The 16,934-nt window shown below is 44.6% G+C and overlaps 1 protein-coding gene across 1 annotated transcript; it reads left to right on the top strand.

Moving 5' to 3' along the window:
- The first annotated feature begins 6,112 nt into the window (after positions 1 to 6,112).
- Positions 6,113 to 12,383, top strand: LOC147624842 (pentatricopeptide repeat-containing protein At2g39620-like). Its single transcript, XM_086818071.1, has one exon. It carries the CDS (start codon positions 7,847 to 7,849, stop codon positions 11,468 to 11,470), a length of 3,624 nt encoding a protein of 1,207 aa, XP_086674197.1. The 5' UTR covers positions 6,113 to 7,846; the 3' UTR covers positions 11,471 to 12,383.
- Positions 12,384 to 16,934: the final 4,551 nt, after the last annotated feature.

Below are 16,934 nucleotides of genomic sequence, written 5' to 3'. Positions count from 1 at the left end.
TTTAGGTATTGCTATTGAGAGAAACTATTCTTCATTTATCTTTTCTTGAATATTTCTTGAATTACAAATAGATTTTGGTAGTGTTGCTTTGTTTGGCAGGTGTGGGGATTGGGTTGATTGTTGATAGATATTGTCGAGTTTTTGGCTTGGAAATTTGGCATCAAGTAACCGTGGTTCATCACTTGCCTTACGGTTCTTGAGCTTTGGCTAGTAACATCTCTCATTGGGCCACAACTGCCACCTCCTGTTAGTGGTTTATATAATCTAGCATCTGAGTAATGAGCTCCTTGGCCATATGACAAAATCCTAGTGCAAAGTTAGTCACTGCTCCTCCATGGGCCATGCACACTCTTAGCATATGCTTGGCTTGTTGCCTGAAGCTCATAGTCTTGGCCCATTGAAGAGTTTCCAGCGTGTTGAAGTGAGTAGAGTGAGGAGGGCCCTACTTTTGTGTAGTGAGGATAGTGAGGAGAGGAGGGCCCTGCTTGGCTTGACCAAAGCTCCTGGTTCTGGCCCATCAAAGAGTTTCTAGCATGTTGAAATGAGTAGAGTGAGGAGAGGAGGGCCCTGCTTCTATGTAGTGAGGAGGAAAGTCAGCTGAACTATCTAGGGGCGGGGTTTCAAAAAGATTTTGATTAAAAAATGCTTGCTTCTGCCTCTCCTCCTCTGCACCCTTTTGTCTTGCCTCTTCATCATCTTGCTCCTCTTATGTAGGGCCTTGGTTTGGGGTGGGGGGAACTGGCTCCTTGGCTTTGGGGTCTGGTTGATGTCACTTTGCGAGTGGTGGTCGGGGAGGGGATGGAAGAGGGGGGAATGGTATGGTTGTGGCGATTTGAGAAAAATTTGGTGCAGCCGTAGCACTTTCGGAATGCCCGTGCGGCAGTTCATTTGTGGGTTGGTATGGCCGTGGGGCAAGTTGAGAGTTGGAACGGTCGTGGAAGTTTAAGTGAATGTTGTGTGGCCTTAGCAAATTTGAAATTAATAGTGTGGCCATTGGCAAATGGGGGATGCGAATGGTACCTTCATTTCAATTTTTTTTGTGGGGGCACCTAGAGTCAGGTTTTGTACCCTTGGGCTATGCGGTCAGCACCCCATTGCGGGTTTTGTACTGACTGTGTGTGTCCAATTCGCCAAAGTGAGGAGTTGATTCCAATTAGGTGATGGCAAGGTGGGGACGTTAGATTCTTGGGGGGACGCAGAGGCTGACGACAAGGGAGTGCTTGAAACTGAAGAGGTTGATGGTGGTGTTGGAGTACTGTGAGGCAGCCTTAGAATAACGGGAGGAGGAGTTGCCGACATTGAGGGTATATCATTGGTAAGGGTTATCGGTGGCGGCAGAATGGGGGTTAGAGGGTCATTATAAAGCTTTTGCTTCCCTTTTTACTTGGTAGTCGTTGTGGCGGAGGCCACCTATGGTTTCCATTGGAAGGTCGGTGATTGCGGAATGTCATGAGAGGTAGAAGTTAGGATTGGGGTGATTTGGAGATCCAAATATGATAATTGCCCTCATAGAAATGTTAGGATTGTAGTAGAGGTTTGGGAATCCACCTGGAGGTTGGTTTTGGACACAACTGAGGCAGTGATTGAGGATAGGTGGGCCGTGGAGAGCACTTGGGCCAGCATTGTCTATCCTATACCCTGTGGGCTTGTGGTTGGCAAATTACGAGGGGGACGAGGATCTCGGGGTGTCGGTGGACGAGGGTGAGAGTTGGATCGTCGGGGAATCCACAAGATAGATGTGCCCTCATGATAGTCCAGTGCGGTGAGGAAACTCTTAGGCACCCAATGGGGAGAAGGCATGCCATGTGTACGTGTGTTAGTTTGGTTAGCAATATTAGTATGGTTAGTTTTTTGTGGTGGGTTAGTAGCTTGTGTGATTGTTGGATGTTGGAGTAGTCTGCTCTGCTGAGTGTGGTGGTGGGGAGGATGTGAGAGGCAATGATGTGTTTGGAAGGGTGAGCGGCCTCTTTTTGAGTGGGATGGATTTCTGGGAATTTGAAGAAGGAATGATGATGGGGAGTGGAGGGGTGACTTCTTGGCATGGGGGAGCAGCGGGTAAGGGCTCTTTATCCATCATGAGGACAATAACTTAACCAAAGGCTAGCTACTATAAGGTCACCATCCTTGCATCCCAATCGATGTTGCACCTATTGTGTCCCATCCAACCCCTTCCAACAGGGAGTATTTGTTTGTGCATAGTTCTTGCAGGCATCACATAGAACTTCCCTTCCAATGTATTATTTCCAATGTGGAACAAAAGTGTGACTATGCCTAAGCAGTGAACATGCTAAGATGCCACTGTTTGTGACTGTGGTAGGGGTATATTTTAGTGAAGGTTCCCCAAGGGAACACCATGTTTCATGAGACATCAAATTGTAATTAGCCGCTGTGTCTACTACAAGAGATAATTTTTGGGAGAAGCTTGTCAAGGTGGTCATTCCTAACCACAACCGGGTAGGCTTCACCTCCCATTCTTCCTCTTCAAGGTAGACCACTTGGGCCATGCTGACCATGATTTATTTTTGGCAAAGCTTTGCTTGCCTTGCTTTAGCCTCTTGTTGGGCGGCTTGTTTCATATCCTCATGGTCCTTTTTTTGTTGTTTCTTGTCCATGTATGGATTTTAGGGTGGCTTCAGTGAGTGGCCATAGTAGCGTTTTAATTTTCTACCATTGAAAGAGCTTGCCATTTCAACACCATCAAGTGTCTCTATGCGCACAACACCTTGTGAGGTTATCTCAGTGATTAGGAAGGGTCCTAAGCCTCTGAGATTGAGTTTCTTTTTGTGAGTTTTTGTGCTGATGATTAGGACCATGTTGCCCTCGTTCTCTTGTTTGTCTTTTAGCTGGTCGTCAAACCATTGTTTACACCTTAGCTTTTCAACAATCATGCAATAACAGAAGGCGTGTTTCATCGAGCTTTTCAAGCTAAAAAAGGCAAAAATCTAAGACGTTTCTTGTGAGCTTCTCTTGTACAACAATGCGGCAAGAACTCCATTGGCATGACTGTGTCAGTACCATAAGTTAGACTGAAGGGGGTGGCATTGGCTGCCTTGTAGGAAGTTCTATAGGCCCAGAGTGCTGCCGCCGAAAACTTTTGTTCCCAATCATAGTGGATGGCCTCCATAGTTTTAGTTAGAGTGGAACACAAAACTTTGTTCATGCTCTCAGCTTGGACATTTGCTTGGGGGTAATAGAGGGAGGACTTTCTATGAGTAACAAGGAACTCTTGTAAGAGGAATTGGATTACCTTGTTAATGAAATGCATTCCATTGTCACTCACAAGCTTTAGGGAGAAATTGAAGCATGTGATGATTGATTCATAAAGGAATTTTGCAATCAATTATGCATCAACTTTATGGGTAGCCCGAGCTTCAACCCACTTAGTGCAATAGTTCGTGCAGTGATTATATATCTGGCTTGAGTGTATCTAGCTGTTGGACTGATGGGTCCAATGAAATCAATGCCCGCTTTTAAGGACAGCATGCCTATAGTGTCCTTGAAACCATTTTTCAAATGGTTTCAAGGACACTATAGGCATGCTGTCCTTAAAAGCGGAAATTGCAGCACGTTGGCATTTGTCGCACCGCTTGACATATTCTTATGCATCCGCCATTAAGGTGGGCCACCGTAACCCGGCTGTAAAAAGGACTTTGTGTGCAATGATATCTACTGCAAAGTGTCCACCATCATAGGAAGAGTGAGCCTGTTTTAGAAGGAAGATATATTCGTCTTCACGGACATAGCATCTAAGAATCTTGTTTTTCCCGTGCCTATAGAGTTGACCTACAATGAGTTGGTAGGAGGCTGCTTGTTTAATTAGGCAATGGGCATGGTTCTTGGTTAGGAGGGGGTCCACTGGTAAGCCATTGGCTAGAAAGTGTGCTACCTCCTCACCCCACTCAGGAATTAAGGATAGTTGGAATAGGGCGACATCTAGTAAGTTATCTTCAACTCCCACGGGTGGCTCGCCACACGGAGAAGATCGGGTTAGCATCCGCAACACTAGCTGAACAAAGACCACATCCTCCTCCTCGGGGAGGAGTGATGATTGTGCCGAACTGCCACTCCCCCATGCAACCCCCCAAAAACTCACCAAACGACAAAAATGGCTGGTCGCATATTCCAATGCATTCCTTGAGAAGAAACGTCTTCAGGAGGCCCAAGTATTGGTGGAGCAATACCATGCTCAACTTGAACCACCACCCATTTTTGTAAACTTTGACCCAGTGCATGAGTGCGTACCGTCCCCCATTGGACCTCAACTTCCACACCAAGTAAGGCAGGAGCCCTCTCTTACGCTCAATGCCGAGGAAGATCCGTTCGCCAACATGATGTTGACAAACGATGATTATCCTCGCATGTGTCCCCAAATCCTCCAGTGCCTATTCCACGGGCGACCAAGCCCAAATCCCATGTTTACATCGAATAACTCGATATGCGAATAGTGATACTACAGAGTCCGATAGTGACTCACACGAGGTCCACACACCAAACTTGCTGAGGTATTTTATCCTCCTATGGCAACCAAATCTTGACCTCCACCCCTCTTAAAAAAGGACCAAATTGAACTTCCACATACTATTGTTGGTCCACCTTATGATCAAGGCCGCGTGCTTCAAGAAGCTCCTCCTCATCAATGTGATTTGGTCGGCCTCTCAGCCTTCCTTTCCTCCCAAATCCAAATGCCCATTGGAATCTTGTTATGGTAGTCCAAATTTATGGAATGATTTTCGGGATTGGATGGAAAGAAAACTACAAGCTTTTGTGGAGGAGGGAGCTAACTCAGATTCCTCGGATGAATCTGAGCCCCATCATCCTGAACTACTCCATCCACAACCCACAACCCAAAGGCACACCAACAATTTGCGTAAATGCGTTGGGCCACTACTTTGAAGGTGATGACACAAACATAGCCTTACTCATTTCCTATAAGGGACATGTGGTCAAAGGCATCCTGGATGGAGGTGCTGGCATCAGCATCCTCACAAGAACATGCTGGGAAAACTGGGGCAACCATGCCATGATCCCACCACATTGGCAATCAAGCTTGTGGATGGGAAATTTGCCAAACCCCTGGGCCTAGTGCATGGCCTCAAACCATCTCTTAAAATTGCCCATGCCAAAATTTGATTGCCTAGTGGGAAACCGTATACAAAGCCTTGGGTCCTTTACATAAACTGTACATATTGTCTCTAACCCATTGGCTTGGTTCCAAACAGGTGAGATAAAAGAGGAAGACACATTATCGTCACACCTAAGATCAGGTTTATAAGTCATCCAACATTTGCATCCTCAATAGTTAGTCATGCCATGTCAATTTCAAAAACAACAAACCTGGGTTTAGCATGGTTGCCCATGCCCCACTTCTACTGAGCCAATATGAAGCCAGAGTTTGGCAACTAGAAGGCGGTCCAACATGGATGGTGTCCCGTGCTTGCTTGCCATTGTGCTTTCTAGACGTTCTCATATATCGCCCGTGAGAACTTTTATCTTTGTTGTATATTGAGAACTTTTATCTTTGTTGTATTAATTAAATGCCATTGACGTGGCATTTAATTAATACAACACTGTAACCTAAGCTTACCTACCCCACCTAGCCTCTCCGCCTCCCCTCTCCTCCACGTGCCCAGTCTCGCTCCCTCTCGCTCTGCCTTACATGCGCCTACTCCAGTACTCTTCCTCTCCCCTCCACTCCTCCTCACCATCTTCTCCTCGAGAGAGAGTCGTAGCCTCCTCAACCTACCATGGCATGCAAGGTGAGAAGAATCTACTGGGAGAGAATAAAGGGTAACATGAGAAGATTTAGGAAGTGTGGACTCTAGCCAACAGTAGCAGCCCCACTCAACGTCCAACGGCTCCATGTCTGCGAAAACGAGAGACCTGCATGTGTACTGGGTGACTGCTAGGAGAGAGAGAGAGATAGGGACTACAGAGCAGCGAGGTAGAGAGAGGGAGGGAGGGATGAAGAGAGACTTGCATGTGTATTGGGCGAGTGTCTTCCTTATCCTCTCGAACCTCCCAAAAATAGAAGGCGGCACCTACACATCCGGTGGCCAGCTTCCTTCAAAATTACTTTAAAAAACCTTAGACCACCTCGGCGTGATCCTGCTGCCAGCTTTTATTAAAGTCCTTGAATTGTGCTCCGTTTTTATTTAATTAAACGCACAGAAAGATTTTGGGTGTTTGCGAGATAGCTTGGTTGGACATAAGGGGCTGCCTTAGCATCATGGGCGCCCATCCCTCATGCCCACGCTCTGCAGAGGTAGCCAAGCGTGCCCAAGCTGTGTGTAACCAGGTCTACTGCAGTAAACAGCTACGGGAGAAGACGAAGAACCGATTGCTCGATCATGGAAGCACGACCTTGCTTCCTGTCATTTGCAAGTGCTTTTCAACGATATGTTCAGGTGCGAATCGTAAATAGGCTACATGTTTTTCTAGTGAAAACTGGGCCGTGCCGGAACCGTCGGTTGCCGGAAGTCGGTGCCTGACGTGCAGGTGGCTGGCCTGCTTGTTAGCCATGTAGTCATCGACATGCACTGATACAAACTTGTAGATCTAACCTGCATCCAGAGCACGGGCAATCATGCAGTTGAAAACTCAGAGTTGTATGATTATATGGGCAAGCTACGAACACAGGCCTGGGTTTGACCCCTGGCTCGGCAGTGGGCTTTCTGGGCTGCACTTGTATCTAGTTTTCTGAAAGAAAAGGGTGCTTTGACATCAAGCTTGAGAGAGAGAGAGAGAGAGAGAGAGAGAGAGAGAGAGAGAGAGCTCCCTTTTAGGTGAATGGTGGTGTTGTGTCACTAATCAATGCTTGATAAAATGTAAGATGTGAGAAAGGGACACATACTTAGTATGCGCACACACTCACACACGTAGGCATGCACACATATAATGTCTGGTTATGCTACCCACACTGTCACCTTGATAGGGGGTTTTGCGGTAACGGCTCGGACTAGAGCCCATGGGCCTCATGTGGAGAAAAGTCTTAAACAGCAAGCACGCAGTTGAAAACTCACCAACAATCAGCATAGACTGAATACACATAGACAAACCATAGATATTCGCCAACAAATAGAGTTGATCATTATGTGGGCAAGCTACGAACAGAGACCTGGGTTCGACCCCTGGCTCGGCAGTGGGCTTTCTGGGCTGCACTTGTATCTAGTTTGCGGAAAGAAAAGGGTTCTTTGACATCAAGCTTTCTAGAGAGAGAGAGAGAGAGAGAGAGAGAGAGAGAGAGAGAGAGCTCCCTTTTGGTGTTGTGATCACTCATCAATGCTTGACAAAATGTAAGATGTGAGGAAGGGACACATACGTGCATGTGCGTGCGCGCGCACGCACACACATAGGCATGCATGTGCACGCATAATGTCTGGTTATGCTACCCACACTGCCAGCTTGATAGGGGGGGTTGCTATAACGGCTTGGGCTAGATCCCATGGACCTCGTGCATAGAAAAGTCTTAAACAGCAAGTTTACAGATGCAGCTGATGCAAGGTAACACACAGTGAGGTACTACATGCAGGACATGCTGTTCTTACAACATGCATTGCAAGTCTTTGTGCCAAGGTGCACTCTTCACCCCAGTTCCAATATTGCTGATATCAATGTAAACATGCATGCCCATGAACCTCATGTGTAGAAAAGCCTTAAACAGCAAGCTTACAGGTGCGGCTGATGCAAGGTTACATACAGTGAGGTACTGTATTGTTGATATCAATGTAAACATGCATGTTAAAGAGTCTCTCAGACTGTCATATACAGTCGTGTACAAAGCCTACTGGTATTCAAATTGTCACAAACATTTACTTGCATTGTTGCCTTATGTGGATGCCCATGCTGGATGGCTCAAGTATACTGTCTGCTATGGCTATCATGGCAAGCGGTTGATATCTGCAAGAGATTGGATGCTAGCATGGCGGCTGTCTATAGAGGAACTTCTGGATATATTGCAGAGGTTGGGAAACTATGTGAAGCAGAAGGTCTTGGTAAGGCACTCCATGTTGCAGACTTCATGCACCAGCAAGGGACCCCCTTATCAAGGGACCACATCTACAGTCTTTTACAGGCATGCATCATAGTAAAAGACCCAGCAGCTAGCAGGCAAGTACATGCTTCTATAATCTACAGTGGACTTGACCTGGTGGCTGTTTTCAATGATCACCTCATTCGTTTATATGCATCGTGCAAGTGCCTTAAGGAAGCCAACCTATTGTTTTGCAATGTGGCAAAACCAAGTGTTTACACATGGAATGCAATCATTTCAGCACATGCTGTCATAGGAAAATATGACAGGGCTTTTGAACTGTTTGAGAAAATGCAAGAAGGTGGTTATGTGCCAAATAAAGGCATATTTTTGTGCATTTTGAAAGTGTGTTGTGATGTGGTATCTTTACGTTGGGGCCGGTTGGTTCACGACCAGATCATCAGAACCAGGCTTGAGTTGGATGTAGCTGTTGGAAGCACCCTGGTTGGTATGTACGCCAGATGTGGGAGATTACAGGAGGCACACAGAGTTTTTGCTGATTTGCCAATTCGAGACACAGTGTTATGGGGTGTCATGATCACAGCATATTGTAATAATGGCCAGGGTCATATTGCCCTTAAGCTTCTGGATCAAATGCAAAAGGAGGGCGTGAAGCCTGATAATGTCACGTTTCTATGCATGTTGAAAGCCTGTAGCAGCTTAGGAGCCTTAGAACAAGGTAGGCTGATACATGACCAAATCATTACGGATGGGCTTGAATCAGATGTTGCCCTTGGTAGCACTCTCATTGACATGTATGCCAAATGCGAGGGTTTAAAGGAGGCACAGAGTGTTTTTGACAAGCTGATTAATCGAAATACAGTTTCTTGGAACTCATTGATAGCCGGATATGTGCAGCTTGGACTTCCAGCCATTGAACTGTTTGAAAGAATGCAAGAAGCTGGAATACAGGCAGATAAAGTCACATTTTTGTGTGTTTTGAAAGCATGCGGCAATTCAGAAGCCTTCAAGCATGGTGTATGGATACATGATCAGGTAATCCAACGTGGGCTTGAATCTGATGTAGGTATTGGAAGCACTCTTATTGGCATGTATGCTAAATGTGAGAGACTGCAGGAGGCAGTGAAAGTGTTCTATGAGATGCCCAATAGAGACGTGGTTTCTTGGGGTGCAATGATTGCTGGATATGTTGATAATGGACAAGGTTTTCTCGCCCTTAAACTTTTCGAACAAATGCAGGACCAGGGTATAATGCCCATCAAGGTAACATTTTTGTATGCCTTAAAAGCTTGTGGCAACATAGGAGTGTTAGATGAGGGCAGGTTGATACATGATCAGATAATTAAAAATGGGCTCATATCAGATGATGTTGTCGGGAGTGCCCTTGTTGACATGTATGCCAGATGTTCGAGGCTTGATGATGCGAACAAAGCTTTCGATGAGTTGGCATGTCAAGACATAATATCATGGGGCACAATGATTGCAGCCTATGCCCAGCATGGGCATGGCTCCATTGCTCTAGAGCTCTTCCAGAAGATGCATCGGCAGGGCTTAAGTGCAGATAAACTCATATTTCTATGCATTTTCAAAACCTGCAGCACCATAGGGAACATCGTGCAAGGGCGGCTTATGCATGACCAGTTCATCAGAAGTAAACTTCTATATGACATGGGTGTTGGGAATGCCCTTGTTGATATGTATGCAAAGTGTGGCAACTTGAAGGATGCCTGCAAAGTCTTTGACAATCTACCTGATCAAGATGTGGTATCTTGGGGTGCATTGATCGCAGGATGCGCTGAGAATGGGTACAGTCATCTTGCTCTCAAGCTGTTCACAAGAATGCAGGAGCAGGGTTTCACTCCAGACAAGGCCACAGTTGTGTGCGTTTTGAATGCATGCGGCAGCATTGAAGCCATAAGGCAGGGTAGGCTGATACACAAATACGTCATTGTAAGTGGACGTCACTTGGATGTGATGGTTGGAAACTCACTTATTGGCATGTATTGCAAGTGTGGAAATCTCAAGGAAGCACACAAGGTTTTTAACCAAATGCCGAATCTTGATGGGGTGTCATGGGCTTCAATGATTGTTGGTTATGCTCAGAGTGGGCATGGCCTCTCAGCTCTCAAGATTTTTGAGAAAATGCATGAGGAAGGTGCAACCCCTGACACATTTACCTTCTCATGCACCTTGAAAGCATGCAGTGTTGAAGGATCTTCAAGGCAGGGCAGAATACTACATGACCAGATCGTGAGAAGTGGAATGGAAAAAGATTTGGTAGTAGAAAATGTCCTCATTGACATGTATTCCAAATGTGGGTGGTTCTGTGATGCAAAAAAAGTGTTTGATAATATGCAACGTAGAGATGAGGTGTCATGGGGTGCTATGATAGCATGTAGTGATGGTTTTAATGCGCTTGAACTTTACATGAGAATGCAGTTGGATGGCACAAAGCCCGATGTTGTGACGTCTTCTTGCACGTTGAAAGCGTGTAGTAGCATAGGAGCTGTAAAGTATGGCAGGCTGGTCCATGACCAGGTGATCAGATGTGGAATTGAGATGGATTTGGTGATTGGTACCACAGTGATTGACATGTACGCCAGGTGTGGCAGCCCCACGGAGGCACGCAGAGTGTTTGACAAAATGCGTCACAGAAATGAAGCATCGTGGAGTGCGCTGATATCAGCATTTGTCCAGGATGGCAATTTCCAGCTTGTAAGACGCTGCCTCAATGACATGCAACTACAGGGCTTCAGGCCAGATAGCCAGACTTACACCAGTATTCTTGCTGCATGTAGCCATGCTGGCCAAATAGAGGAGGGTGGTCAACACTTGAAATCCATGAAGGAAAGTCATGGAATTGCACCTACCATTGAGCATTTCAATTGCATGGTTGATACTCTTGGCAGAGTTGGACAATTGCATGAGGCAGAAGAGCTGCTTCGGACCATGCCAACGCCACCTGACACCACTGGGTGGCTGTCTTTACTGGCTTCCTGTCGAACGTATGGCAACGTGGAGGTTGGTCGGCAATGCCTCAATCAAATCGTTAAGCTGGATCTTAGTGGCACGGGTGGCTTTGTGATGATGGCAAATATCTATGCTGATGCCCAAAAGTGGCTGAAGGTTGACAAATTACAGGACATCAGAAAGTGTGCGGGTGCTTGGAAAACAGCTGGGCAGGCTTGGCTCGAGTTACCAAATGAAGTACATGAGTTCACTGTGGGAGACAGCATCTATTACCTGAGTGACGTTGTCAGCTTTAAAGTTTATAGAGCAAGAAGGCTGGTGAGAAAGCAAGGCTTTGTACCACAAGTTGACCTTGTTTTGGAGATTGACTCGAACGATGATGGTGAGGATAATCATAATGACACTGCTCTGTCTGCATTCTCTCAGAACCTTGGGATGGCTTTCGATCATTCGACTCTAGGGAAGCCATTATTACCTTCTTACACACAAAATGTTCTTGGGTGTGGTTGATTAGCTGAGCTTTCAAGCCAGAAATGAGGTGTGATTTTGTAGGGATTGTTGGAGCAAGGAGCTCGAAGGGCCTTGCCCAATATGGGCACGGTAAGCTGGAAGAGGAAAGTGCAGAACTGTGACTTCAAACCCTAGATGAGGTGAGCTGCTAATATCAGCAATCCGGTGGCATATATTTAAGCAGATGGTTGAGTCATTGTACGTTGGGGGTTTGGGTCTACACGTGTGTTTGTGTTGCCAGAGGCCTCCCACACATGGGGCAGTCTGCAGAAGGGTAGATTATGGCAGCATAGGACTCCATACTAAAAACATGGAGGATTGGAAGAAGCCATGGGTCATCAGCAGAGGGTAGGTTTACAACAGCCACCCACCAAGCCTCGCCTTGTCAGAGGCCTCTCATGTCTCTAGCATGGGGCAGAAGGATAGGTTACAGCAGCATGGGACAGCATTGGAAGATGCCATGGGTCGTGACATTAGTCTAGCTTTACAACAGCCACCCACCAAGCCTCACCTGTGAAAACTGTAGCAAATCGTGCACTTAAAAGGCATGCGAGATAAGGGCACCAGTTTGTGGGGTAGGACGGGACACTTCATGTGCTTCTGAACCCACCCCGCTGTATATGTCATGCAGCAGCATGCTACATCTTGAGGTTGCTGGAGATATATGTGGCTATAAATGCCATTTTACATAAGAAACATGTCGGCCAAGGATGATATCTTCAAAGGCAGTGCATCATTGTGCTCCGTATCTTTGAAACCTCCTCCTGCATTTAAGAGACAGTTTTGTTTTGGTAGTCGAAGAATTCAAAAATTTAAGTCGCAGGTTTGCAAACTTCTTGGTTCACCAGACACAGGTGAGTGAGTTAAGATGGAATACTTTTCATAATTGATACAGATGTTTTTGCTTCAGAAACCAAAATGTGATGCAGTCTCAAATCAAATGTAATCAAAATGTGATTCTAAGTCCAGTTAAATGATATGTTTAATAAGGCTTACTAAGTGAAGCAAAATAAATATTATGTTTAACAATGCTGAATAAGCACCCACAACGTTTTGGTGGTTGCAATTAATTAATTATCATGGAATATGCTGTCTCTGATTGCTTGGCACATGTCTTTGCATGCCTCTGTTTTGTATGGTTTCCTGTTTTGTCATCTTCCCCATTCGCGGGCTCGTCGCCATGCTCCCATGGTCATGCATCTTCACCATTCACAGGCTCGTCGCCATGCTAGCATGGTCATGCATCTTCCCTGTTCGCGGGCTCGTTGGCATGCTCCCATGGTCGTGTCAGGTGTTTTCATCATCCCTGTTGGCGGGTTCATCGCATTCAAGCTTCATGCCCATGCTCCTCCCACGGTCATCACATAAGGCAGGCGTACAAGGTACATGTGTATGGTTTCCTTTTTTTTCATCTCCCTGGTTTTGCGGCTTCATCACCATGCTGCTCCCAAGGTCGTGTCAATTGTTTTGTGATGGTCTCCTTCAGATGCCCATGCTGCTCCCACGATCATCTTGAAGATGCATGTGCATGCTGCTCTGACTGTCGTCACACAAGGTTTGTTTCTGGGTTCCTGGCGTACAAGGTGCATGGTTCGTTTCTGGGTTCCTAGCGTACAAGGTGCATCCACATGCTCCTCTGACGGTCATCTCGAACCTTCTGTGTCTTTGTGCATGTGATTTCGCCTTTGGTTTTTGGAGTTCTCCTTTGTTCTGTGGAGCTTCTCGATATATCTGACATGCGTGGTTGGTTTCTGGACTTCTCTCATGTAATTTTGGGCGGTGTGGACATTGTCGACAATTGTGGCTTCTGGACGATTTCTATTGTATGGCAAGTTATTGGTTTGTATCTTTTCCTGTCGGCTATTTAATAACACTTCCCATTCTCTTGTTCGTCACGCTCTGTTTTTTTAAGTTTGTCATCTACGCTCTATTATCCTAGCTCTGTTAGTCGTTGCTCTTATGGCTCCAAAGAGAAAAACACTGCATCACATCACGAACCTTATGAAAATTGACCGCCATCCTTCGTCCTTCCCTTGTCATGAGCGTGATGCCTCAACTTCCAGTCTGCCACGAGCACAAGCAGATACGCAGCACGTCCACTGTTCCGAGAGCACAAGCTGATTGTCTGTCGAGCCGCGTCCTCACTCCTCCCAAAGGGCCTTTTGGACTTCGTAATTCGTATGCAGTGAAGCAGAGAGCTCGATCCTCTCGTCCATATTTCATACTACTCATTCTTTAAGAAGCAAACTTAATCGTATTCCATTTTTTAAGTTGCAAATCAGAGCATTGAATATTCATGGTTTAGAACTGTAGCCTTAATCGTATTCATGGTTTAAAATTTCATTAAATAAGCACCACCAAAACGTTGTGGGTGCTTACTTGTATTTGAGTTCTTTTAGTTAAAAGTAAGAGCCTTCAGTAGTCTGGGTTTCACATGCAACCTTCACATGCAGTAAATCAGAAACAAAATGTCTACTACATATAGATTCATGTTGCATGACGACTCTTATTTCTAGGCATTCTTCCACACAAGGTGACACAAAAGGCAAACAACCGATGACAAATGATAGAAATGACGACTCGGAGGCCTCTGTCCACAAGATACCTCGATTCCCATCTGAGAAGACGAAGCTGTTCGAAGTATCGGTAACCGTGGCTATCGAAAATGGAGACAAATCTATCATGCTAGGAACCACTAGAGGAGTTCGTAAGAATGGATTGTTTAAAAGGCATGTTTGCACTAGAGAAAAATGGTACTTTGAGCCATTTACATTTTTCAAATGGTCGTGAGTCTTATGGCCCTGTTGCTCAGAAGTATAGGCAAAACCATCAAAAGACATTTAGGGTGGGACTTCTTGAAACCAAAGGGTGCTTTAGTGATGTGTAGAGGTCTAAGGCAAATTAAAAGGCATACATTCGAAGGCATGATAGGGTACTACATGAAAGACTTACACAAGCCCCATTTCAAGTTCTTCTCGCATAATATCCCCAGTGAGGAGATAACGAGAGGACGCCAACTGTATGCTCTTTATGGACACGCAGACTTGAAAAACAAAGTTTGCTTGTCGCCTGTCAATCTGTTTGAGCGGGCTTATGTATACATGGATAGTTACATAGCCAACAAGCTTGGTGCTTCACTCCAGAGCACTCTTCTCAAAATGATCCACATAGGAAAATATTACCCGACAACATCATGGATAATTCCAAAGACTTGATCTGGCATGAGTAGGAAAAGATTCGTTGCCATTTGGAAAGTCATGAAGCTTTCTCACCTCACCCAATGCATAGACATAGAAGAAATCTTCTTTGCATATACTCCTGGTGTCAGATATTTCAATCTTGTACATGCACAATCTGACAGAGAACAACATGAAGATGATGAAAGTGAAGACAGTGATAGACCACACAATCATGAAGGTATGCACGGCAACCACACTGCAAAGCTAGGGACTCATGGCAATCCCATCGCCATTGACGATGAGGAAGAAGTGCAGTCACAACAAAACTACAACACATCATATCTCTCTGTCTGGGAGAGAACACAAAAGTTCAAAAAAGTGATCGTGGTGGATGGAGACGAGTTCGTACTGCTGTCACCAAAAATCTGTAAATTTGTTGGTCTCAACGACGAGGAAGAAGCTTGTTTTCTCTAAGTTTCTCTAGCTTTCATGTTTACTATATATACTTGAGTGGATTTCTGGAGTTTGGCTTTGGATGTATGTACACAATTATGTCATGTTGTCTTGCTTTATACCGTTTATAAATATAGTACAATGACAGTTCTTAGGTCATGCTAATGGTTGTTTATTTAATGATTCCGTCCATGGAAAATAAATAATTGTGTTTTTTAAAATTCTTCCATCCTTAGTATCTTATGTTTTCTTTATATTTTAAAATGAAATTTTAAAATTTATAAAGCAACAACTTACCACTAACATTTGAAGCCTGAGCGAACCTAAGGTTTTCCTCTAGAAATTGAAGACAATCACCCACGAAAAAAATAATTAATGTGTTAGAGTGAATAATCACCCATGAAAATTTACTTAATTAATGTTGAATATAAGGCTTACTACGTGAATGAAAGACTTCATTTTCTTCATAAAAACATCATCATCTCTCTCTCTCTCTCTCTCTCTCATGATATATTGCACAACATACCATGCCTCTTCTTGGGTGCAAGTGGGGTGACCTTATAAAACTCTTTGTTGTCTTTCTTGATAGTGTTCATTGAGTTGATTGAGCATTAATTTGGCAAGTTCATTAATTGGAGTTCTCTTTTTTGGGTTTCGCAAATGAATTACACCTATGATCATAGTTGATAAGCTATTTCTTAGCGTAATACAACAAAATCAAACCCTATTAGACTTCAAAATTCATGCAAATGGCCAATGAAATAAGGGTTTCCTCCTTCTAAAAAGTATGCAAATAGAATGACCTGATGCAGCAAGAACAAAAAACAAGCTTGAAAACAACATAAACACATCTCAATTTCACTCCCCAAAACTATATGTTTTTTGGAGTGTGATCTCTTAATCAACACCGAGTGATATTGGGTAAATCTTAATGGCTTAGAATGGACCCAAAAACAAGGATAAGCCCTAGACTAGTCTTCGTCGGTGGTGCTAAATATGTTCAAGACAACAGCTTACCTTAACCTTTAGCAAAACAATTGTCTTCCAAGAACCACAATGGGGATTAAACCAAGAATGAATGTTCAGGTGTCAACAACAAAGAATGCAATAAGATGACCTACTTTTGTAACCCTAAGAGTGATCATTACACCTAGAACACAACACCTTTTGTACCTAGGGCACCATTTTATAGAATGCCAAGAGAAGGATATGCACCCATTCCTCTAGATACAATGCTAGTTTTACAGTAGATATGTTGAGATTAGCTGAGAAAATAGGAAGAGGGGGGGGAGAGAGAGAGAGAGAGAGAGAGAGAGAGAGAGAGAGAGAGAGAGAGAGAGAGAGAGAGAGAGAGAGAGAGAGAGAGAGAGAAGTTGGAAGAGAGTCAAGAGAGCATGCCAAACGAGGCCATCTCAAGTGGAGAAATTGATACCTAGATTTCATGGAGACACTAATTTGAAATGGCATTTAGAAATCTTTGCCCAAGCCTTTGAAACCTATGGCAATATGGATGACTTGAAAGAAGTAAGATCATTGAGCCTCACAATGCAAGGTTTAAAAAGTGAGTGGTTTAGAGCTATAAGAGTCAACACTAGTCTTGTAATTGAGCCACATAAGTGGCACAGGGTCTCGTTTAGATTATCACTAGGTAGAAATAGGTAACTACAGCCAGCACCACACGCCCATCAGTGAATCTGCCACTTTTCTCGGCGACAATACTACAACGATAGCCGCTCAGCCCGCAATGAACTCAATCAAGGCATTAATCTTACTAATGTTTTTTTTTTTGTTAGATTGAGTTGATAAACATGACATTTAGAGGATTGCATATG

The sequence above is a fragment of the Cibotium barometz genome, chromosome 24 (genome assembly GCF_041138505.1).
Source record: "Cibotium barometz isolate CiBa-2024 chromosome 24, ASM4113850v1, whole genome shotgun sequence".
In the NCBI taxonomy this organism is placed as follows: Eukaryota; Viridiplantae; Streptophyta; class Polypodiopsida; order Cyatheales; family Cibotiaceae; genus Cibotium; species Cibotium barometz.
This window is presented reverse-complemented; position numbering and strand designations above follow the sequence as displayed.